The following is a 25,744-nucleotide window of genomic DNA, read 5'->3' on the forward strand; positions in this document are numbered from 1 at the left end:
AATAATAGATTAAAAGTAAGGTAAGGTCACTGGAGAAGAAACAGCAGACTTATAAGAGGCAAGTGAATGAAGCCCATCATTCACAGATGGAGTGTGCACTCAGGGAGGGTGTGTAGATGTCTCTGACCTCTGTAGCTCATCCATCTCCTATTGCCCCAGTGATCAGATACAAGCTTCCTTGGAACTTTCATTCTCTCAGCCACTGGACAATGCACTGACCGTACCTGAGCAGATGACTCCTGCATCCTCGTCATGCCTGCAGCTGTGCTGCCCCCAGCCCCAGGAAGGGCACCTCCACACGTGGGAATCCTTTCCTGTGCAGTTCCGGTCATCCAGCCAGATGGGCCCTGATCCCTTCCCGAAGTGAGCAGACATCATGGCATTGAGGGCTTCTCCACAGCCCAGCTGCCTGCACACCACGTGGGCATCGTCCAGGTCCCAGCCATCATCACAGATGGTGCCCCAGGAGCCCTGGTGAAGGATCTCCACTCTCCCGGCGCAGCGACTGCCCCCGTCCACCAGGTGGACCTGTCTGCTGTCTGAGGAGAGTGAAATGGGACAGTAGGGCCCTGACACAGGGAATGAGAAGGGTCTTCTGTTCCTGTGGGACCCTCACCTGAGCAGTTGGCGGGGCTCTCCCCTAGGCTGCAGAGCCTGCTAGGTCAGAAATGGAGTCACTGCACTAGGTCAACACCTGGGTCTGATTTCTCATAGCAGTGATAAGAAAATAATGAAGTGTGAATGGGCAAAAGCAGGAAATACTACTCTACTGAGTAGTGTGAAACAGAAGGGGTTACCCAGGTCCTATGAGTGTTAACCTTCTGACTTGTAGAGTTCTGCATAGCATCTGAGAAAGACATATAGGAAATGCTAGTCTCTTTACCCTGACCAGTTAGAGGAGATCAGAGTCACAGGAATGGGCTGGCAGCTGGATGGATTCCTTATAAACCACACACACTTTGCTGCTGTTGACCTAATAGATAAACAGATTAGATCAAAGGGAGTGGAGTCAGGAACTGGCCTCATCAGAAGCCTCAGGGAGCAGCCATGAATCCTCTACCATTTAGAAGTTCTCCTTTGTATCGTCACTCAGGACTGAAAAGCAAATGACCTGTGAGATGCCATGGTTTACCCCAGCATATTTCACTTATGACTCTAGGCTTCAAACTCCAGATCTGGATACTTAGTTTCAAAAAATATATAATCTCTTTGAGCAGGCTGGACAACCTTGCATGAGAAATGATGGCAGACGATATTGATATTGGCCAGATTCCACTGGGAATCAGAGAATGTTGCATCTTCTCCCAAATAAATATAATCTTTCCTTGGACTTCATGTCAGGAATCGCTATTTTCAACATTTGAGGTTATTTGTTCTCTAGGGGGAAAATGAATTTCTAACTTTACCACAGAGCAGAAATAGGTTCTATTCCTGCTCTAAAAGCACCCAAACAAACAATATTGACAGACACACTGTATTATTCTCTCCTTTTATGCATAAGCAGTGATGTAAAGAAAGGTTAAATAATGTCTATCAGTGTTTCACTTCAAGTTAATAATGAAGTAGAGAATAAAACCTAAAATTTTCTGCTTCCATGAAGAATGGAGGTGTTCACAGCAGCCAATGGTCTTTCTGGATACAATTTTAAAAGCTGGAAAAAAAATTTTTTTAAGTAAAGGTATCACACATTTTTGGACACAACAGGGACTAAATACATTAAAATTTTAAAGAGTGGAGATCATTTCAATGTTAGCCAAGGATCTGCAGCTTCTTTTTCTCTGTGGGACTTTCTCAATTTGGTGTGAGGTTAATGGCTCAGGATAGCAGAGGACTCCTGCTGGGACAGAGAAACCAGGATAATTTGGGGGTTACCTGGTGCTGGAGTAACAATTTGGAGACTTGAGAGCCTCTCTCCCATAGCAGGTTTTCTCCTCAAATATCTGCCCAGTATACAAGCTGTGAAGGGCAGGAGCCCAAAGAACTATGTCAAAAAATCTTGGAAAGCAGAGTGGCTATTCCCTCATTCTCTTGTGTGGTGAGCTACCAAAACATCCAGGCTCTCAAATGAAATCTCTGAAAACCCATGCCATAGGGACAGAGGAAAATCAGAGGCAGACCGAATGCTACTAAAACTGCAACCCAGACTTGTTACAGCTCAGTTCTAGGTAATATTTAGATATTTGAGTGATCTGCACCCCTTCTCCCACCTGCTTAACAAAACACAATATGAATCCTTTCAGGCGTTAGAAAATATATCTGGAGTATCTTGTTTTTCATATATGATTTCTAGCTTTCAAAAAAAAACTGCACTGCATATGAAGAGATGGGATGACATGACAAATTAAAGTGCAAAAAAAAAAAAAGAAGAAGAAGAGAGGGCAGAGACACACATGATACAGATGTTGGAGTCAGCAGATAAGGATTTTAACTATGATCAATGTATTTAGGAAAAAAGAGGAAAGGAGAGAATAAACAGGTGAAAAGACAAAAAAATTTAACAAATAATTGTAACTACAAAAAAAATCAAAGGAATGGTTGCCAACTGAAAAGAAAATGTCTAGAATGAAGAATTAAATGAATAGGTTTAAAAGAACTTTTGATAGAACTCAGCACAGAATTAGTGACTTACAGGAGTCCTAGAGATAAGAGGTGAGAAGCAGGGCTGGGAGAGGAGGGGAAGGAGGAAAAGGGGTAGGAGGTGGAGGGGGGGAAGAAGATGGAGAAAGAAGGGGAGGAGGAGGGTGAGAATGAGAAACAGAGACAGAGAGACAGAACTGCAGAAGTAATATTTGAAGATTTAGTAACTGAGAATTTTAAAAATGGATAGAAGGCAATGAAAACCTCCACATCTAGTAAAGCTGCTGAAAATCAAAGGAAAAAAGGAAAATCTGGAATTAGAACAGATTTGTTTAATACAAAAGAAGGAAAAAAGGAAGCAAAAAAGGAACCTAATGCAGGTGGGTAATTAAAAGTAAATGGTAGATACTAACCCAACAACATCACTAATTACATTTACAGTAAATGGATTAGATACTTCAAATGAAAGCCCTTCTAGATGAAACAACAAAATTAAATTAGAAAACTGTATTTAATAATACATTAAAAGGATCATGCACCATGATCAAGTGAGGTTTGTTCCAAGGATGCAAGGATGGTTCAACATTCACAAATTAATCAATGTGATACATCAAATAAACAAAATGAAGGTAAAAATCATAGTTTCTCAATAGAAGCACAAAAACCATTTGACAAAATTCAACATCCATTTGTGATAAAAAACGCTTTAAAAAGTAGGTACAGAGGTACCACACCTCAACATACTAAAGGCCATAAGTGAAGGCCACAGATAATATCATACTTGACTGTAAAAAACTGAAAGCTTTTCCTCTGGGATCAGACAAAGACAAAGATGCCTACTCTCACCACTTTTATTCAACATAGTTTTGGTATTCCTAGCCAGAGCAATCAGGCAAGAAAAAGAAAATAAGGACATTCAATCTGAAAGGAAGATGCAAAACTGACACTATTTGCAGGTTGCCTGATATTATGTATAGCAAACCCTAACGACTCCATCAAAAACTGTTACAACTAAAACACTCAGTAAAGTTACAAGATGCAAAATCTATATGCAAAAATCAGTTGCATTTCAACAACAAACTGCCATAAGGAGAAATTAAGAAAACAATTCTATTTATTTACAATTGCACCAAAAATAATAAAATATCCAAAACAACCAGAGAGGTGGAAGTCTTGTACACTAAAATCTATGACATTGATGGAAGATATTGAAGAAGACACAAATAAGTGGAAAGATATTCTGTGCTCAGGATTGGCAGACCTAATATCGTAAAAATGCTCATACTACCCAAAGCTATCTACAGATTCACTGTAATCCTTATCAAAATTCCAATGGAAATTTTCACAGATATGGAACAAACCATTCTAAAACTTGTATGGAACTACAAAAGAGCCCGAATTGCCAAAGCAATCTTGAGAAAGAAGAACAATGCTAGAAGTGTCATGCTTCCTGATTTCAAACTATATTACAAAGCTATTTAATCAAAACAGTATGGTATTGGTATAAAAACAGACACAGAGATCAATGGAACAGAATAGAGAGCCCAGAAATAAAATGAAATATATATGGTCAATTAATTTTTGATAAAGGAACCAAGAATACACAATGGAGAAAGGACAGTGTCTTCAATAAACGGTATTGGGAAAACTGGACAGTGACATGAAAAAGAATGAAACTGGAACACTAACTTACACAATTCACAAAAATTAACTCAATATGGATTAAAGACTTGATCACAAGTCCTGAAGCCATAAAAATCCTAGAAGAAAAAATAGGATAAAAAAGGCCCTTGACATCAGTCTTGGTGATGATTTATTGGATTTGATGCCAAAAGCAAAAGCAACAAGAGCAAAAATAAACAAGTGGGACTACATAAAACTAAAAGCCTTCTTCACAGTAAAGGACACCATCAACAAAATGAGGGACCTCCCTGGTGTCCAGTGGTAAGGACTTCGCACTTTCGGAAGGAAGAAGAAGGAAGGAAGGAAGGAAGGAAGAAAGGAAGGAAGGAAGGAAGGGCAAAGATCTCGTGTTCAAAAAATATTTTTTAAGAAAATGAAAAGTCAATCTATGGAATTGGAGAAAATATTTGCAAATTATATTTTAAATAAGGGTTAATATCCAAAATACTTAAAGAGCCCATACAACTCAACATCAAAAAAAAAATCTGATTTAAATAGACATTTTTTTTCAAAGAAAACACACAGCTGGCCAACAGGTACATGAAAAGGTGCACAATATTATTAATCATCAGGGAAGTGCAAATCAAAACCTAAATGAGATATCATCTCACAGAATTCCTTTCATCAAAAAGACAAGCAATAATAAGAGTTGGTGAGGATGTGGAGAGAAGAGCTTGTGCACAGCTGGGGGGAAGGTAAATTGGTGCAGCCCCTATGGAAAACAGTGTTGATGTTCCTCAAAAATTAAAAATAGAGTTGCCATGTGATTTAGCAATCTCACTTTTGGGTATTTATCTGAAGGCAATGAAAACACTAACTTGAAAAGATATGTGTCATTGCAGCATTATTTACAAAAGCCAAATAACGTAAATCTTCATTGATGGATGAATGGATAAAGAAAATGTGATATGTACATACATCCAGCCATAAAAAAGAAGAAAATCTTGCCATTGGCAACAACATGCATGGACCATAAGGGCATTATGTTAAGTGAAATAAACCAAACAGAAAGAAAAATATGATCTCATTTATACATGGATTCTTAAAAATAAATTAAATAAATAAATAATGAGTTCAGAAATACAGACAACAGTTTGGTTGTTGCCAGAGGTGGGTTGGTGTGGGCAAAATGGGTGAAGGTAGTCAGAAGGTATAAACCTCCAGTTCTAAAATAAATGTCATGAGGATGTAATATACAGAACGGTGTCTACAGTTAACACTGTATTGTATATTTGAAAGTTGGTAAGAAAATGCATCTTGAAAGTTCATATCATAAGAAAAAAATTGTAAATATATATGGTGATGGATATTACTGGGCTTGTGGTGATCACTTAGCAATATGTACAAATATATAAGTATTACATTCTATACCTGAAACTAATATTCTGTGAATTACATATTCATTAAACATTTCAAAAATCAAGGGTGAAACATGCGGATTAAATCAGCTCCTTCCAAACTTCATTTTGTAGACTCAACTTAAACTTACCACTCAGATTTCTAAATATAAACTCTCACTACTAACATTCTACAGGGTTGGGACAGACACAGAAACAGACAATAAGTCACCTGCACAGGAGATATAGGCTTCTTCCTTTGAAGAGCATGAACTGTATTTCCAAGGGTCAGAAGGACACTGCCAGAGAGAGGTATCAGTTTTCCGGCACTGGATTTCATCTACCCACCGGGGTCTAGAACCTTCCCTAAGAGCAACAGAAGAGTTGAGGGTTCCACTGTCCCCACAGCCAAGTTGTCTGCAGATGATGGACACAGTGATGTCTTCCATGGGGCTGCAGCAGACACTGCCCCAGGTCCCGTTGTAGAAAACTTCCAGCCACCCAGCACACTCCTGGCCCTCGCTCACCATCCTGAGGGCCAGGAACTCTGAAATTGAAAGGGAGGAAACAGAACACAGTGAGCACTTTACTCAGTGCTCTGTGTTTTCCTCTCTCCTCAATAAATTGTGAACATTCACCCCGACCCAAGTGAGGAGATACCCACTAGATGACAAGACTGAAATTTGTCTTCTTTTTACCTGATTTTGTCCATTTGTCTCATCATTTCTATTTCTACCATAGTAATGTAGTGGATACGAACTAAGAGGAAGACCAACCTGCAGAGACGGGGAGCTGAATCCAACTTCTCGAGAAAACCTCTAAAAGAGTGTGTGAAAGGGATGTAATGTGGACATTGGGGAGGTAGGCAGAATAGTGGACCCACAAATGTCCACATCCCAATCCCTGGAACCTGTGAATATGTTAGCTTCTGTAGCAAAAATCACTTCAAAGATATGATTAACCTAAGGACTTTGGGATGGTGAGATTAACCACGAGAGCCCAGTCTAATCACATCCTTAGACCCACTATCCTTAAAAGTGGAATACCCTTCCTGGCTCTGGCTGAAGTGACATGTGACTGTGGATAATGGTTAGAGACAAGCAGCACTGCTGGTCTGATGGTGAATGAAGGGGGCTATGAGCCAAGGAAGGCAGGCAGTTTCCAGAAGCTTGAAGAGACAAGAAACGGATTCTTCCCAGAGCCTCAGAAGTGGTGTGGCCCTGCTGAAAGCTTGATTCCAGCCCAGTGAGATCTCTGTTGAACATCTAACCTACAGAATTGAAAGGCATAAATACATATTGTTTTAAACCACTAACTATGTGGTAATTTGTTACAGAAGCAAACGGAAACTAGTGCCGTGGGTTTAAGATTTCTTTACCATATGTAACTGAAGAGACAGCCTTGCTTTCAAGTGGAAACTGTAAGAAATGGCTCTGACAGAAAATATTGCTGAGAAGAAAGGACCAGAACTTCAGCTGCTGCAGGAGGAAGTGATATCAGCTAATCTTCACCTCTGCTGGAAAGGCAGGCTGCATGGGAGGAAGCCTCCTTCTCTAGTCCTTTCTGCAACTCTCCCTCATGGCTCAGACTCCCGACCTCCAGGCCTCCACCCCCTCCCCCAGCCTGTGGACAGTGTGCAGCACAGACCTGAGCAGGTGACCCCCGTGTCCTGCTTGTGTCTGCAGTTGTGCCGCCCCCAGCCCCGGGAAGGGCACCCCCACACGTGGGACTCCTCTCCTGTGCAATTCAGGTCGTCCAGCCAGATGGGCCCTGATTCCTCCCGGAAGTGAGCAGACCCCGTGGCATTGAGGGCTTCTCCACAGCCCAGCTGCCTGCACACCACGTGGGCATCGTCCAGGTCTCAGCCATCATCACAGATGTTGCCCCAGGAGCCCTGGTGAAGGATCTCCACTCTCCCGGCGCAGTGACCGCCCCCGTCCACCAGGGGGAGCTGTCTGCTGTCTGAGGAGAGAGAAATGGAACAATGGGGCATTGACACAGGGAATGAGAAGGGTCCTCTGGTCCTGTGACACCCCTCACCTGAGCAGTTGGCGGGGCTCTCCTCTGAGGCTGCAGAATCTGCTGGTTCAGGCTCGGTGTCATTACACTGGCTCTTCACCTGAGTCTGGTTTTCTGCAGAAACTGCAATGATCAGAGGGTTGGTAGGGTTGAAGAACAGAAAATTGTATTTCGCTAGGTAATAACCTAGGGATGGTGTCTGAGATGAAAGTTGCAACATAGCAGTAAAGTTATCATTACCATCACCTTCTCCATGGAGAGTTCTGCTTCTGACAATGCCACAATTTTTAAGCCATGCGTTGCCCTAAGAATGAGTTAAATAAGGTCATCTATCCCGGAATCTCTCCCTAAATAGAAGGAACAAAATAAAATCCTTTCCAAAGGATTTCTACAATTTTTCATCTACAACCTCTGTCATTAAAAATACTTATATAAAAGCCATCTCATAGAAAACCAAGAAGAAAAAGGAGACATTAGAAAGATTTTCCTAGGTTATTCAGCTACTAGAGTTACCTAACAGAGAATTTAAATAGCCATGCTTACAGTGCTCATAGAATTAACTGACAAAATGTGTATCTTGGCAGAGAAACGGTAACAAAAAACAAAAATTCCAGATCTGAAAAACTTAATAGCTGAAGCAAAGAACTGAAGAATGAGTGTATCAGCACATTAGCTCAGCATAAGGTAGAAATAGTAGCATGGAAGATCAGAGGACAAACATTCCTCTGTTTAGAACTGCAGGTAAGTGGTAAGTGTCCTGGTTATATTGCTATATAACAAATTTTCCCAAAAAACTTAGCAGCTGAATTTATATATATATATGTATTTTTTTATATATACATAGGAAAGTATAGTAACTTGGGAAAGACTCAGCTTGGGAGTTCTATCTTGGCATCTTTCACATGTTTGCACTTAGAGGTTATCTGGGGCTGAAGTCATCTGAAGGTTTGACTGAACTGTGGTTATATAAGGAAATTCCTTGAAGTACCTTAGAGGTAAAGGGACACCATGTCTGCAACCTAATTCAGAAAGACTGTATATATTCAGGGAGAAATGGGGCAGGAGGGGGACAGAGAGGAAGGAGAGACAAAGAGACAGAGAGATAGACAGAGATTGATTAAACCTAAAACTAGCATTGGGAGAATCCAGTTTAAGATCATCTGGGAATTTTTATATTGTTCTTGCAACTTTTCTGTAAGTCTCAAATTACATCAAAATAAAAAAAATTAAAAGGTGAAAACAAGTCAGGAAGAATTCATTCCTAGAACACCTTCACTGAAAAAAAATACTAATAACATCAAAAATATAAAGTGCCTAGGAGAAAACCTACTCAAAGATTGGCAAAACCTCTGAGAGAAATTTGAGACCTAACTGAATGGAAGGATGTATGGTGTCAATGAATTGGGAGTCTCAAAATTGTCAAAGTCAATCATCCTCAAATTTCTGTATAGATTAAATCTAGTCTCAGTCACAATAACCTTATGCTTTATTTTTTGGTGAAAAACACAAGCTGATTCCAAAATGTAAACAAAATACAAAAGACCAAGAATGACCAAAACAGTTGGCAAGAAAAGCAACACAGTTAGAGGAGTTAATAGAAAGTAACTCCTGTAAATTGAAATTATCCAGACTTATTCTACAGTTACAATAATTAACAAAATGTGGTATTGGTGGGAGGATAAACAAATGATACAATGGAATAGAATAGAGAGTCTTTAAAAAGATTCAGACATACATGCCCTTCTGCTTACGACAAAGTTGGCACCGGTGGGGAAAAGAGTCTTTTCAGAAAAAGATTCTGACTCAATTAGATATCCACGTAAAACTTCACCCTTATCTCCCACAGATATCAAACCCAGAAGGAATGTACAATTATATGCAAGAGAAAAATAAACTTCTATAATATAATCTTGGAGACTATTATTATGATCTTGGAGTAGGCAAAGCTCTTTTTAAAAGGATGTAAGAAGCACTAAATGGTAGTGTATATATGTCTATGCAACTCTCTCACTTCCTCCTAGCTAGCAGGAAGTTGCTGTATAACAAAGGGAGATCAACTTGATGATGGGTGATGCCTTAGAGGGCCAGGACACGGAGGACGGGAGGGAGTCCTGGGAGGGAGGGGATATGGGGATATATGTATAAATACAGCTGATTCACTTTGGTGTACCTCAAAAACTGGTACAAGAGTGTAAAGCAATTATATTCCAATAAAGAGCTTAAAAAAAAAGAAGCACTAAATGTATAGAAAACGTTGGTAAGTTATATTTCCTTAAAATTAAGAACTTGGCAAAAAGAATAAAATACCTAGGAATAAATCTACCTAAGGAGGCAAATAAAGCTACCTAAGTATGCAGAAAACTATAAGATACTGATGAAAGAAATCAAAGATGATACAAACAGAGGGAGACATATACCATGTTCGTGGATTGGAAGAATCAGTATTGTGAAAATGACTATCCTACCTAAAGCATCTACAGATTCAATCCCTACCAAGTTACTGATGGCATTTTTCACAGAAATAGAAAAAAAATTATGATTTGTATGGAAACAGAAAAGATCTTCAATAGAAAAAACAATCTTGAAAAAAAAAAAATGGAGCTGGAGGAATCAGGCTCCCTGACTTCAGACTATACTACAAAGCTACAGTAATCAAGACAGTATGGTACTGGCACAAAAACAGAAATATAAATCAATGGAACAAGATAGAAAGCCCAGAGATAAACCCATGCACCTATGGTCACCTAATTTATGACACAGGATGCTAGAATATATAATGGAGCAAAGATAGCCTCTTCAATAAGTGGTGTTGGGAAAACTATATAACTACATGTAACACAATGAAATTAGAACACTCCTTAACACCATACACAAAAATAAACTCAAAATGGATTAAAGACCTAAATGCAAGGCCAGACACTATAAAATTCTTAGAGGAAAACTCTTTGACATAAATCACAGCAAGATCTTTTCTGATCCACCCCCTAGAATAATGGAAATAAAAACAAAAATAAATAATTGGGACTGAATGAAACTTCAAAGCTTCCGCACAGCAAAGGAAACTATAAGCAAGATGAAAAGACAACCCACAGAATGGGAGAAAATATTTGCAAACAAATCAACAGACAAGGGATTAATCTCAGAAATAAATAAACAGTTCATGCAGCTCAATATCAAAAAAACAAACAACCCAATCAAAAAACGGGCAGAAGATCTAAATAGGCATTTCTTCAAAGAAGACATATGGATGGCCAAGAGGCACATAAAAAGCCACTCAACATCACTAATTATTAGAGATATGCAAATCAAAATGACAATGAGGTATCTCCTCACACTGGTTAGAATGGGCATCATCAGAAATCTACAAACAGTAAATGCTGGAGAGAGGGTGTGGAGAAAAGGAAACTCTCTTGCATTGTTGGTGGGAATGTAAATTGATACAGCCACTATGGAGAACACTATGGATGTTCCTTGAAAAACTAAAAATAGAGTTACGATATGACCTAGCAATCCCACTACTGGGCATATACCCAGAGAGCACCATAATGCAAAAAGACACATGCACTCCAATGTTCATTGCAGCACTCTTTACAATAGCCAGGACATGGAAGCAACCTAAATGTCCATCAACAGATGAAAGGTTAAAAAAATGTGGTACATATATCCAATGGAATATTACTCAGCTGTAAAAAGCAATGAAACTGGGACATTTGTAGAGACATGGATGGACCTAGAGACTGTCATACACAGTAAAGTGAGTCAGAAAGAGAGAAACAAATATCGTATATTAAAACATATGCGGAATCTAGAAAAATGGTACAAATCAACTGGTTTGCAAGGCAGAAATAGGGACACAGATGTAGAGAACAAACATATGGACACCAAGTGGGGAAAACACGGAAGGTTGTGGGCAACTGGGATTGCCATATATGCATTACTAATAAGAAAAAAAAAACCAAATTGTATGCTCTAAATATATGCAGTTTATTATTTGTTAACTGTATCTCAATAAAAGTTCTTAAAAAATAAGTGAATGGGGCCTAATTAAACTTAAATGCTTTTGCACAGCAAAGGAAGCCATAAACAAGATGAAAAGACAACCTTCAGAATGGGAGAAACTATGTGCAAACAAAGCAACTAACAAAGAATTAATCTCCAAAGTATACAAACAGCTCATGCAGCTCAATATTAAAAAAAAAAAAGATCCAATCAAAAAATGGGCAGAAGACCTAAATAGACATTTCTCCAAAGAAGACATGCATGTGGCCAACAAACACATGAAAACATGCTCAACATCACTAATTACCAGAGAAATGCAAATCAAAACTACAATGAAGTATCACCTCACACTGGTCAGAATGGCCATTACCAAAAAAAACAAAACAAAACAAAACAAAAAACACTGGAGAGGGTGTGGGTAAAAGGGAACCCTCAGGCATTGTTGATGGGAATGTAAATTGATACAGCCACAATGGAGAACAATATTTAGATTTCTTAAAAAACTAAAAATAGAACTAACATATGACCTAGCAATCCCACTACTGGGCATATACCCAAAGAAAACCATAATTCAAAAAGATACATGGACCACAATGTTCATTGCAGCACTATTTACAATGGCCAGGATGTGGACGCAACCTAAAAGTCCATTAACTTAGGAATGGGTAAAGAAGATGTGGCACATATATACAATGGAATATTACTCAGCCATAAAAAGGAATGAAATTGAACTATATGTAATGAGGTGGATAGACCTAGAGACTGTCATACAGAGCGAAGTAAGCCAGAAAGAGAAAAACAAATATCATATATTAAGGCATCTATGTGGAATCTGAAAAATTTGGTATAGACGATATTATTTACAAAGCCGAAATAGAGACACAGATGTAGAGAACAAATATATGGATACCAAGGGGGGAAAGGGAGGGGATGGGATGAATTGGGAGACTGGGATTGACATGTATACACTACTGATACTATGTATAAAGAGATAACTAATGAGAACCTACTGTATAACACAGGGAACTCTACTCAATGCTCTGTGGTGAGCTAAATGAGAAGGAAATCTGAAAAAGAGGGGAGATGTGTATACGTATCGCTGATTCACTTTGTTGTACAGTATAAACTAACAGAATATTGTAAAGCAACTATACTCCAATAAAAATTGTTTTAAATAAAGATATGTTACAATTTTAAAAAACTAACTGAAAAGTAAATATAAAACAAAGCTTTAAAAAAATTAAGAACTTGATTCATCAAAAGACCATTAAGAACATGAAAAGAAAAGATCATGAGTTAAACGCACAAAATAAATAACATATATGAACCCAAATTCATTGTTACGGTAATTTGTAGCATCATATTTGTAATATTCAGGAATTGGAAACAACTTAAATCTCTACCATCTGTTGAATGTATCCATATATGGTCATGCGATTATTCAAAGGAATGCTCTACAGTAATAAAAATGACTAAAGCACTGCTATAAACAACATCATGAGTGAATCCCAAACATAATGTTGAGTCGAAGAAGTTAGACACAAAAGAAAACATACTGCATGATTTTATACAAAATTCAAAAGCTAATAAAATATTCTATGGTCATAGAAGTTAGCTAGTGGGTTTTCATGGGAGAGGAGGGAGTTCAAAGTTATGGGGAGGCAGCAGTGACTGCTGTTGGTGCTGTTAATGATCTGGGTTGGGGTACATGACTAATGTATACACTTATTGCTTATACATTGTTTCTATTAATGATGTAAATAATAATATTGCTTAAAAATATATTATTCCCCTTAACACTTCTTGCCCTGACCAGAAAAACGAATGAACAATGAGAAGAACCATGTTTCACCATGAACTATCTTGCTTATGAAGCCAGTTTTCTATACTCTCTGCACTTGGGGACAGTTCACTCCAGGAGCATCCTGGGTACTAGTAGCCCTTCCCTCGCTCTTACCTGAGCAGATCACAGAGGCTGTGTTTCCATGGGTACAGTCAGGAACACCCAGGGCAGTCACAGGGCAACTCCACAAGAAGGACTCAGTCCCTGAGCAGTGAAATCGGGCTGTTGAGATCTGATCACTTCCTTCCACAAAGTGTGGTCCTCTAGGAGTAGAGATGGCGACTCCACAGCCAAGCTGATGACAGACAACATTGGCATTGGCCAGACTCCAGTGGGAGGCACAGAGCGCTCTCCATCGTCCAGAAATATTCACCTCCACTTGCCCCTCACACTGAGAGGTGCCATTTCTCATGAGCCGGACATCTGCATACACTGGTAGAAGAAGACAGGAATTCAGCAAAATCTCATGATTTTCTCACCTGAACTGGGTAAACAGGGGGGTTATGTCCTGATGTGCATCTCACCTGAACAGACAAGGTGAACAGCTCCACTGTGGTGACAAGTACCCCCCGGACAGGGCACTCTGGGGCAGGACCAGAGCTCAGGCTCCTCCCCTTCACATCTGAACTCTTCAGCCCAGACCTGGCCATCTGACTCTCTGAAGGGCACAAGTCCCAGGACAGACACTGCCTTGCCGCATCCCAGCTCTGCAAAGATGACCTGGGCAGTGGGGTGTGTAAAGTTCCCATCAACCAGTGGGGTCCAGTCTTCTCCAGAATGCACTTCTACTCGCCCTGAGCAGGGTCCATCCCCCTCAGCTAGATGCACAAACCCTAAGAGAAAAAAAACAACAACAAGAGCAAAAGAAATGAGTGTTCAGGATCCTCACTAAGCAAATGGAAACAACACGTCACAGGCAATGGTGTGAAAGCTTTTGTATTCCAGGAGTGGAGCATAAAGAGAGAATTTGACAGTGTCATAATTGCATTTTCATGAGCAGATTTCTGAAGAAAAACCCAGAAGGATATCCAGGGTCAGTTTGGAATGGCTGAATCCCAAGAACATAAACTTTGAGGTTGGTTAGAAATGTGAAATCCTTTTGTAAGGACCTGGAAACTACAGGGCCCAAGACAAACCCCTGCAATAGCTGAATATCAGGAACATATATTTTAGCATTGGTTGGAGAGATGGATTTCTCATTTAAGAGCCTGAGAGCTAAAGAATCCAACAAAACTGCATAATATGTGGACACTCAAACCTGAGTGCAGAGATAATGAAGAACAGAGCCAACCCCGAGGCACATGGGCTATGAGATTAGAGACCTATCATCCAAACAAAGTTAGAAAGCTTTCCTGAGACTTGTGGGGCTAATATTCTGATCAGTTTTCTCTCCCAGGAGCTAATCCTCTAGTGACTTAGGTTAGGGGAAATCATGAGGGCTGGATCCGTGAGTGCATGCCAACCTGCAGATGGATGACGGCTCAAGAGAAGAAATACAGACATTATAAACCATTCATTTCATGTCATCACATTTTGCTTTTCTGATAATTTTTGATGGCAAAAAATTCCATGAATTTCTTGGGTGACCTCAGTGTGAAAGAATATGAGTTAAGAAAGCTTTGAGAGAGCGAGCCCTAGCCATGTCTCTTGAACACTCAGGATTTGTCAATAACCTGGGAGAGAGTTTGATTTCAGTGGGAGTTTACTAGACAGCTGAGTTTGCAGATCACTTCCTAGTAGAGGTTTTTCTTCTGAAACAGGAGTCGCAGAAAATGCTAAGGGCTGATAATAATTGATTTAATACGATCATTTTACTAATACAGCTATTCCTACTACAGAAAAACATGCATTCTTTTCAAGCACACATGGAATTTTCTCCAGGAAAAATGACATGCTAAGTTACAAGCAAGTCTTAACAAATTCAAAAAGATTAAAATAATTCCAGGAGCTTCCCTGGAGGTCCAGTGGTTAAGAATCCGTCTTCCAGTGTATGGTATGTGAGTTTGAACACTGGTCAGGGAACTAAGACCCCACATGCTGCGGAGCAACTAAGCCCACAGGCTCTGGAGCCTGCATGCCAGCTAGAGAGAAGCCTGCTGCCACAGCAAAGAGCCTACGCGCCATAACGAAAGGTTGGTGTTTGCTTGTCTGAAGTGGAAGAAACGAGAAAGGGTGGCAGGCTTAGGTGGTAGATGAGAGGAGCAGAGGGTAAAGTAGCATGCTAAAAACCTATTCAACAAGTGTTTTCCCCAAATATTTATAAATTTTATCCATATTGAGGCTTTTGCAATTTGGAACTCTCCAAATTATGGCTTCTTTGCTGACCACTTCCTTCCTCTCACTATCTTCTTCCTCCTTCCCCCCCTTCCTCTTCTTCTTCTTTTCTTCACCTTCTCCTTCTCCTTCTTCTTCTTCTTCCATTTCTTTGGCAGCTTGTCATCTTCTTTTAAAATTATAAAACAGTCATGAAAGAAATTAAAGACAATATGATAAATGAAAGTCATCCTGTGTTTCTGGACTGGAAGACTTAATATTACTAAAATGTCTTCTCTACCCAAACTGATCTACAGATTTGATGCAATCCCTATCAAAATCCCAATGGCATTCTTTAGAGAAATAGAAAAAACAATCTTAAAATATGAGTGTTAATTTTTATATATTCATGAATTTTCCTGTTTCCTTATCAGTACTGATTTTTAATTTCACAAAATTGCTACAGAAAGGTCTTCAAGCTAAAGGGAAATGACAACAGATGAAAATTTGGATCAACCCAGAGCTATAAAGACTGCACTAAATAATAATTCTTTGGGTAAATAGTCTTTTGAAACTTATTGTCGGAAGTCCTCGGTGGTGCAGTGGTTAAGAACCCACCTGACAATGCAGGGGACACGTGTTCAATCCCTGGTACAGAAAGATCCCACATGCCTCGGAGCAACTAAGCCCGTGTGCCACAAGGAAGAGTAGCCCCAGCTCTTAGCAGCTAGAGGAAGCCCATGCGCAGCAATGAAGACCCACTGTGGCCAATAATAAATAAACTTTTTAAAAAAACTTATCATTTTTAAAATAATAGAATTTTAAGGCAAAATAATAGCAACATACTATAAGATTCATAACAAATTTATAAGTAGAATGTATGACAATAGCACAAATGACGAGAACAGAGAAATGGAGTATGCTATAGTAAGGTCTGACATTGTATGTTGTGACATAATATCACTTCAAGATAAAATAGGATTAAAGAGTAATAATTCAACATTATGTAAACTCCTAAAAAGGTGATATGGCTAATAAACCAATAGAGTATTTAAATAAAATACTAAAAAATACTCAGATTAAAGCAGGAAAAAAGAAAACAAAGAACAAACAGCAGTTCAGCAGACTTAAACCCAATTATATCAATAATTATATTAAATTTAAATAATTTAAATATTCCAAATAAAAGCAAGATGATCAGACCAGTTAAAATTAAGACAAAACCATATGCTGTCTACCAAACATACACGTGTTTAAATATAAACACAAAAACATGTTAAAGAGGTAAAAACTTATAAACCGTGCAAACACTAATCAGAGAAAGCTGTATGTAGTATCTATATTAATATCATACAACATAATACTCTTGGACAAAGAATACATTCAGAGAAAAAGAAACATTTTGGGACTTCCCTGGTCGCACAATGGTTAAGAATCTGCTTGCCAATGCAGGGGAGACAGGTTCAGTCCATGGTCCAGGAATATCTCACATGCCACGGAGCAGTTAAGCCTGTGTGCCACAACTACTGAGCCTGGGCTCTAGAGCCTGCAAGCCACAACTACAGAGCCCACGTGCCACAACTACTGAAGCCCACGTGCCTGAAGTCTGTGCTCCTCAGCAAGTAAAGCCACAGCAATGAGAGGTCTGCATGTCGCAGCAAGGAGTAGCCCCCACTCGCTGCAACTAGAGGAAGCCCACATGCAGCAACGAAGACCTAACACAGCCAATAAATACATAAATTTATTAAAAAAACATTTTATGATAGTAAAATACACAAGAAACTATGTAGTATCAAAATTAGTGGGTTAAATCTAAAGTGTTTAGAAGAAAATTTAGAACCTTGATGCTTCCTTGATGCCTACATTAAAGAATAAAAAATACAAAGTGAATGAAATGATCTAAGACTCCATCTCAAGAAACTACAAAAATAACAATCATAATGGAAAAAGAAGAGTGAAAACTGAGTACACAATGCAATTAAATACAAAGTAAATATACACTGAAGAAAATCAACAGTCAATTGGTGATTCCCTTAAAATATTAAAAATGATAATCTTCTAGGAAAACTAATGGGAAAAAAAATAGGCAAACACACAAATTAGCAACACTAGGAATGAAAGCAGGAATATCATTATAGATCTTACCAACATTTAAAGATATGACATATGAACAAATGATATTCTAATTTGAAAAATTTCTGTAAAATGGGCTGAGTCCTTAAAAATGAATTACTTGAGAAACACAGCTCACCAAAACCTGATACAAAAAATAAAAGGAAAATATTAGTAGTCCTATATTCATTAAATAAACAGAATCTGTATTATAAAAATTTCCCGCTAAGAATACAGCAAAATTCAAATGCCAGCTCTTCCACAGAGCTCAGAAATGACTCCCACATCACGATAAAGGAAGAGAGGGCCGGAAGGATTGAGAGCAGGAAGGAAGTGTAACACAGAAGCTGTGGTGAATGTACCAGGTGACGTGCATCTTGATCCCAGCCTCCTCTCCTGCAGTCCTTGCATCTTCATCTCCTCACCGTTTTGTACTTCAGTACCACAGTCCTTCTCAGCTTGTGAAGCTCCTCCCAAATCTTTGTCCTGAACCCCCTGAAGTCCTCTCTCTTATTTCATACAAGCTCCTCTACATTCTTCTCAGATCACTGTTTTCACATATGGATTTCTCCTAAACACAGTACTTCACTTGCAACAAGCCACTACAGAGGCTGAAGTTTCTCTTCCAAACCCCACTCCGAAAATTGAGAGGAAGAAACCCCAACAGTTAAATATCAATCAAAATAATGAAAAGACATGCTTTCTATTCTCATCTCTGCTACATCACCACAACTTTGACTTACCCTCACATCACTAAAACATGTTCTGAAAATATAGAAAGGACAGACCAGTGGGAGGAAACTAGTGACAAAGAAATTAGTAGAAGAAAACTGGAATCATTCATAAAAAGCTGAGAACCTAAGTTAGAGCAATGATAGTCGGAGAGTAAAACCACAATGAATGTTGAAATACCAGAGCACTCTCAAACTCTTTTTATTTTTAAGTGTATCTTAACTGGAATTAATATCGAGACATCAATTTTCTTAACATGATAACTTTAGAAGCTCCAATATCACACAAAGTTCTACCATCATACACTCCATTTTTATCAAAATAGGGCAGGGCCTCCTGTAGTGTTCCCACAAGCTCATCTGCCATTGAAACCATGATCAGGACATTGTGACGACAAGGGATATTTCTTGAAACACTAGAAAACAGGTTTTCTCAGAACAAAAATTTCTAACTAAAATTCAAATGCCCCTTGAAAATAAGTATTTTACTAATAACAAAGAAGATGGAAGAAAACTTTTGAGGAGATGAATACATTCATGGCATAAGTACTGTAATGGTTTCACAAATGTATACTTACCAAGTTGTATGCATTAAATATGTACAGTTTTTGTATGTCAGTCATACCTCAATAAAGTAGTTTTTAAAAAGGAAAAGAATTGTTTTCTTAGGGGCCTCAACTAGAATCATCAAAAATCTGCTGAAGGTGAAATTGGGAAAGATCACTTTTCTAATGATTTTCCCCAACATAACACCAAAGTGCTGATTGGCTATGGCTGCTAGGGACCTCCTGCAAGTGTTCTCAGGGCTCTCCCATCCCACCATCCCAGCAGATGGGATGGCCCTTTCCTAAGATCCAGCAACCTACATTTGGGAATTCAGTGTGATATCTGAAAATAACTTCCTCCAGTCCAAATGTTCTGATGGGATTAAATTCCTGGGCATCTCATCCACCATTGTGATAACAACTGGAAACATCTCTGGCAGATACTGTGACCACTCACTCACACCCTAGTTTCAGTGCAGCCTTTACTGCATCCACCTTGGCACAGGTCAAATACACTTAGACAGTATTGAGCACTTCTTATGAGTCACTTCAGGTTCTCTTAGCCTCACTGCCCTTTGTACTTGTTTTGTTCCAGCTACCACATTGTAAATTTCAAAACTTCACATTCTCCTGCTGCCTCAATATCCCCACAGGTGGGATGTGAGCACCCCACCCAGGTGACCGGGTGCACCAGTGTGATGAGACTAGCCCCTGCCACAAATCCCCCTTCTTGTCCTCCCCTGGCCGTGACCTAGTGACATCCAAATGCGCCAGTGAAATCCCCTCTCGCCTTTTCCTTGTGCAACTCCACCCTGACCCCCAGGATTGTCACTTGTTCATAGGTCTTCACTCCCTCTTTGGGTCCCACTGCTTGGTTGAGCCTGTTCTATTGGCACCTCCCCCATGTACCCACCTGATGGTGTGTGGTGACTCTGTCTTCCTAGGACCTGTGAGTATAATAATCCTTGTTGCCTGCACTCTCCTATGGCCCCCTTTGCAGTCACACCTAACTGACCATTTCATAAAAGCACACAAAACAGCTACCGTAATGAAACTAAGTCACAGAGTTTCAACCCAGCAGCTGTACCTCACCTACCTGAAACATTTGACCTCACCTCCCTGACTTTTATGACACCTACCACAGAGACCTGAAGAGCCCAGTGACCAATAGTTCTGGAGCCTTTACTGTCCAGGGCCAAGCAAGCCCTTCTGCTTTCTTGAGCACCTAGTACTCTAGGCATCAGTGTGTGAGTGGATACTTCTCACAAATATACTCTAAAGCCATGATTGTATTCTCATAGTTATTCTGGGAATGAGACTGCGACTTTTCCTGCTGGGGATCCCTTCCCCCGCCCAGACCATAGAGAACTTCCCTGAGCAGACTGCTCCAGCATCCCAGTCGTGGGAAAGACTGTAATCATGATAGTCTGTAATAGCAGAATGCCTACAGTCACTAACAGCTGACTCTGTCCCTTCACATGAAGCATGCAAAAGCCAAATGGGGCCAACCCCTGGTCCAAAATAAGCCCTTCGGGGAGCATCAACAGCAGCTCCACACTGCAGCTGTCTGCACACCACAGCTACATCCTCCAAGATCCAGTTGAAGTCAAACACTGTGCCCCATTCTCCTTGGTGCTTCACTTCCACTCTCCCCTCACAGCGGTGGCCTCCATCCTTCAGCCCTAGCTCCAGAGCTGCAAGAGAGACACAGACACAGCCAGAGAAAGGAGAACACAAGAGAGATTTTAGGAGACCTTGCAGTGCTGTAAGTATTAAAAAATAAGCTCTCTGAGGGGAAAAAATAATCACTGGTGTATAGTATTTGTTGTTTTCTGTGGTGCAAATATTCCCACCAGGACCAACTCTAAGCTAGCAATGTGGCATCACTGAATGTGGAGAAAGGAAGGGAGGCCCCCAGGTATTTCCCGCAAGCCTGTAGAACCCACCTACAGGGACACCATCAGGACAGGCCTTCAGAGGACTCTGGATGCTGCCTTCCCTGTCGATGTGCCCAAGGCTACTAGGGGCCTAGCTTCCCCGTCTCAGTTACAGCTCATGGTCCATGATGCAGGGAGGAATCCTCCCTCTCCTACTCTGGCCCACAGGGAGCACTCTCATCTAGCTTAGGAACAGAGGACTATGGTAAGCAGACACTAAGTTGCCCCAGTTATCTTGCCACCTGTTGTTCATGCCCTTGTGTAATCCCCACAGTAGAATGTATCCAGTAACATGCATCTAACAAATGAATTTAGCAAAAGTGATGAGATGTCACTTAAGAGATTAGGTTTCAAGATGACCCTTGTTTCTCCCTTGTGACTATCTTGCTCTCTCTCTTGCTCTGAGGAAGCCAGCTGCCAGGTTGTGAGCTGTGTATGGAGAGATGCTCATGACAAGGAACCAAGGGAGGCCTCTAGCCAACAGCCAGCTAGGGACTGAGGCCCTCAGTTAAACAGTCCACCAAGGCCTGAATGCTGCCAACATCCAGGTGAGTAGGTTTGGGTTCTTGAACCTTCACCTGATTGCACCCTGGGAGACATTATGAGTTCGAGGACCCAGATGAGCCATGCTGATTCCTGGTCCACTGAAAGTATGAGATGCTAGGTGTTTGTTGCTTTAAGCTACCATGGTTGGCAGTAATTTGTAGCACAGAAACATATATGTAATGTAAGGCTTCCCTCCAAGGTCAGAAAACATCAGGGTGATCCAAGTGCTGGCAGGGCAGATCTCATTCTGAGACCTCTTCTCATGGCTTGCAGGGCACTGCTCTCTCACTGGTGCTCACATGGCCTTTCCTTAGTGCATGTGCACAGGGAGAGAAAGAGAGAATCTCTCTCTCCTCCTTTTCTTACAATGCCACCTCCTGGATTAGGGCCCCACACTTGGGAACTTATTTAACCTTAATTATCCCCTGAAGTCCCTATCTCCAAATGCAGTCACACTGGGGGCTAGGGCTTTAATATATGAATTGTGGATATTCACAGTTCAGTCCATAGACCTGGGTTCATTCTAGGAAGGAAATAAAGATAAATGGGAAGGAGGCAAAGGAGGTAGCAGAGGAAGGGAGACATCCTGTGAAGCTTATTCAGGGTTTTCCTTAGAAGTCTGACATCGAGGTTTTAGGATTGAAATGGGATCTTAAAAGCACACAGGAAGCTATTTTCACTAACACTAAAATTACCCTATACTCTGTGCTATAAATGCAGAAAACAATAGGACAATGTTCTTGCCTTCACATAGCTTTTACCTAGTTGATGACACAAACAAACAAGTAGATGATTTCATTACTATGAAAAGTTCCAGGAGACTATCTCAGTAATGGTAGGATTGGTTACTGAGGCTATCTCATCTGCTGAAAATAAGTAAAGTGGAGTTAATGTACTAAAAATTATCTTAAAGCATTAAAGACCTGATAAGATAGGAACAATAAAAAGGCCAAACCTGAAGGAAAAATGGAAACTCACTGAGATACAGGAGCATGGACTGTGCTTTGGCCCTGAGGGCATTAGCCCAAGGCGGGGGCGGGGGGGGGATGGGTTATGGCCTTTGATGGTGAAGAGGCATAAATCAAATCCCAAACCAACGCCCAGCGGAGACACTCAAGAGAAGACATTCTGCACAATAAGCCTGGACACCAGTTGAAATAGACATGCTCTTGCACAAAATTAGAGTCAGAGTTTAAATGTACGGACTGCCCAGATAATATCAGTTTTTGCACTTGTATTAAGGTGGCCCACTACTGATAATACCATGAAATCATGAAAAAATAAAAATAAACTCTTTCTAGAGTAAATAATCTTGTTCAAATTACTTTGCTTCAAATTACCTCTAAAATAATTTTTATAAATATAGGTGACCAGTATATTTTCAAAAAAAAAAAAAAAGAAAAGGAAGCACACAAAGAAACAAAGTTCTGTTAACAAGAACCAAGAGAAACTACTGAAGCAGACACAGAGAATTCTCATATTAGATATACCAGTACCACATCTACCATATCTGAAGAAATAAAAATAAACTCTTAAAGAAACTTCAAGGAATTTTTTAAATGCATAGAAAAAATTTTAAAACCTAAAGTTAACTTCTATGAATGAAACATATATTTATTGAAATTAAAATTTTTACATAACATTGAACTTAGGTAAAGAGAGAATTAGTGAGGTGAATAATAGTTAGGATAAATTATCTGGAATACTGCTCATAGAAACAGAAGGATGAAAATTACAGAACAGAAAATCAAAGGCAGAAAATGGAGCCCTGAGGTTTCAAATAAGTGAAAATGAAACAAGGGAAGGAAGAGAGACAGACACAAAGAGATACAGAAAGAGAGAGAATTGAGCAGAGGCAATATCTGAAAAATATTGAGTGAGAATTTTCCAGAATTGATGAAAGACACCAATCCTTTGAGGGAATAAGCCCAGCAAAACTCAGGCAGGCCATATAAAAAGGAATCCGTGTGTAGAAACATCACAGATGGTAACATTACTAGTGTTCAGTGACATTTAAAATTCTCTTTTTCTGAGCACATGGAAGTATTAATACTTCTCTGCCTGTTTGAAGTTAAGCTTAACTTTGTGATCTGGCTCATCCAATGTAGTGTGAGAACAAATGATGTCACTTCCACAGAGAAACATTTGAGAGCCAATGTATTTTTCTACCACAGCAAATCCTGCAGCCTTGTGTTGAAGTGGTAGCATAATAAGATGGTGGGACTTTCAACAACCTGATTAGTTGAATAATCATGATAGCAGAAATCCCACCAAAGTGAATAGAACATGTCATATAAAAATAAATTTTGATTATTTGTTACTACAACATAACCTAGATTATTCTTCCTGAAATGGGAAGAAACAGCAGAAAATTGACAGAAAGAAAAATATTAAGACAGAGACTAGGTATATAAAATTGAGAAACATTTATACTAACATCTAAGTCCCCAAGAACAAAAAGAGATGCCCGTATAGAGTAGACTGAAGCCTTAGATGTATCAAAAGAAAAAAAAAATTGCCAACCTAAAATTTGATACTCAAAATCATTCTCTCACAGAATAAAGTCCTCATTGTATCTGAGGGATAATTTTGTACCATTGTCCATCATGGATTTCAAGGTGGGGACTCCTGTAATGTGTGCCCAGCTCAGAAATCACCAGATGCTCAGAAAAGCCAAACTATTATTTCACAAGGAGCAAGTCCAGTGCAGCATGAAGTAGAAGAGCACAATTTTAGTAAGATAACTCTGAATGGTGTTGTTTCAAAGAAAATGAAAAGAGTGTTTGCTTTGGTAACATGTTCTTACTTCTTAAAAAACTACTGAGGAAATTTCCTACAGTTTTCCTAATAAGAGGAGGGGTCCCTATATCAGAATACCCGTTGTCTTCCCCTCATGGGACCAAAACCCACCTCTGCACGTCAGGGCCACCAGGAGGAGACTCTTCACTAGCAACTGCCCAGCACTCGAGGAGAGGAGACGAGGAGGGAGGGGGTTTCCCAAGGAGAGCTGAGGACTAGAGGCTGAGGTCCAGGGGGATGACAGTGAGCACTGAGAGGAGACAGGGCGCTACTGAGTCTCTGCTGGACCGACACCCAAATCTGAAAGAGCTGCCTCCTCCAGCCTGAAGGCGAGATTTTCTGCTGCCCCATCTCTGATGCCTGCTGTCCTCTCACTTAGTGGAAAGCAGCCCCCAGGGAGGGACAGAAGAGGGCAGGAGAGAGAAAAGGCACCCTACAGCATTCACAGCAGATCCTAGGGATGGGAAAAGGCCATTCCAGGACACCAGCACATCAGGAGACAATTCACGGGGACTGGGGCAGAGACTCGGTAACTTTACACAAATAGGGCTGTGCATCGGTTACTCCCTATAAACAAGAGGTCCCCTCTCTTGGCTGCAGGTCCCTCTGCTCCACATGGACATCTGGTGGGAACAGGTGAGGCCAGGAGGCAGAGCCTCCCACAGAGCCCAGTGCTGGGCAAACACTGCAACAAGCAGAGGGGAGGCTGTGGGGTTGGAGGAGAGGAGCCAGAGAGAAGCAGGCAGGTGCACAATTATCTACAATCTGGTTACAGGCAACTGACATGACACCCAGCCGTGTGGGCACCCTGTGTGTCTCACAGCCCAACGGACTCAATCCCTCCTCAGCAGCCCTGTTCCTCTCACAGAGACAGGCTTCAAAAGCTCCTCACATACTCTACATACACACCCTGTCTCAAACACAGACACAGACACACACACAAACACACACACACAAGCACAGAGCTGAAAGCAGCATAAATGCATAAAACATGGGAATCCCAGGGGCAGTGTCTACACAGCAGGGAACAGTCCAGAGGCCCAGCTGAGGTCAGTCCCTAGACCTTCCACACACTGGAGGCACTGGGACTCATAGAAGCTCCCTGAAAACAAGGGAGACAGTGGAGGGGACAGAAACTGACCCCCTCAGTCCAGACCAAACATTTTTTCTCTGTAAAATCTGCCACTATGACCAGTGGACCCACCACAGGACAGGGACCAATATTCACAATCAGTGTGGTTCCTTTCTGGTCAAAAGCATAGCATCTATACTGAGGCTTCAGCTCTAGAACTCCAGGGACCTTTCCCTTTACCAAGGTGTCCACTTCCTTGCTGTTGACCTCAGAAAAGAGGGTCAGCTCTTA

General features: G+C 40.4%; 1 protein-coding gene across 1 annotated transcript in view; it reads right to left on the reverse strand.

The window, feature by feature from the left end:
- Positions 1–25,744, reverse strand: part of LOC130834045 (uncharacterized) — a 491,328-nt gene that overhangs the window by 112,515 nt on the left and 353,069 nt on the right. Inside the window, 6 exon segments of the mRNA XM_057704144.1 lie at positions 225–616; positions 5,820–6,144; positions 7,245–7,559; positions 7,638–7,730; positions 13,573–13,890; positions 13,983–14,291. Coding sequence (XP_057560127.1) covers positions 225–616; positions 5,820–6,144; positions 7,245–7,559; positions 7,638–7,730; positions 13,573–13,890; positions 13,983–14,291 — 1,752 coding nt within the window.

The sequence above is a fragment of the Hippopotamus amphibius genome, chromosome 12 (assembly GCF_030028045.1).
Source record: "Hippopotamus amphibius kiboko isolate mHipAmp2 chromosome 12, mHipAmp2.hap2, whole genome shotgun sequence".
Classification (NCBI taxonomy): Eukaryota; Metazoa; Chordata; class Mammalia; order Artiodactyla; family Hippopotamidae; genus Hippopotamus; species Hippopotamus amphibius.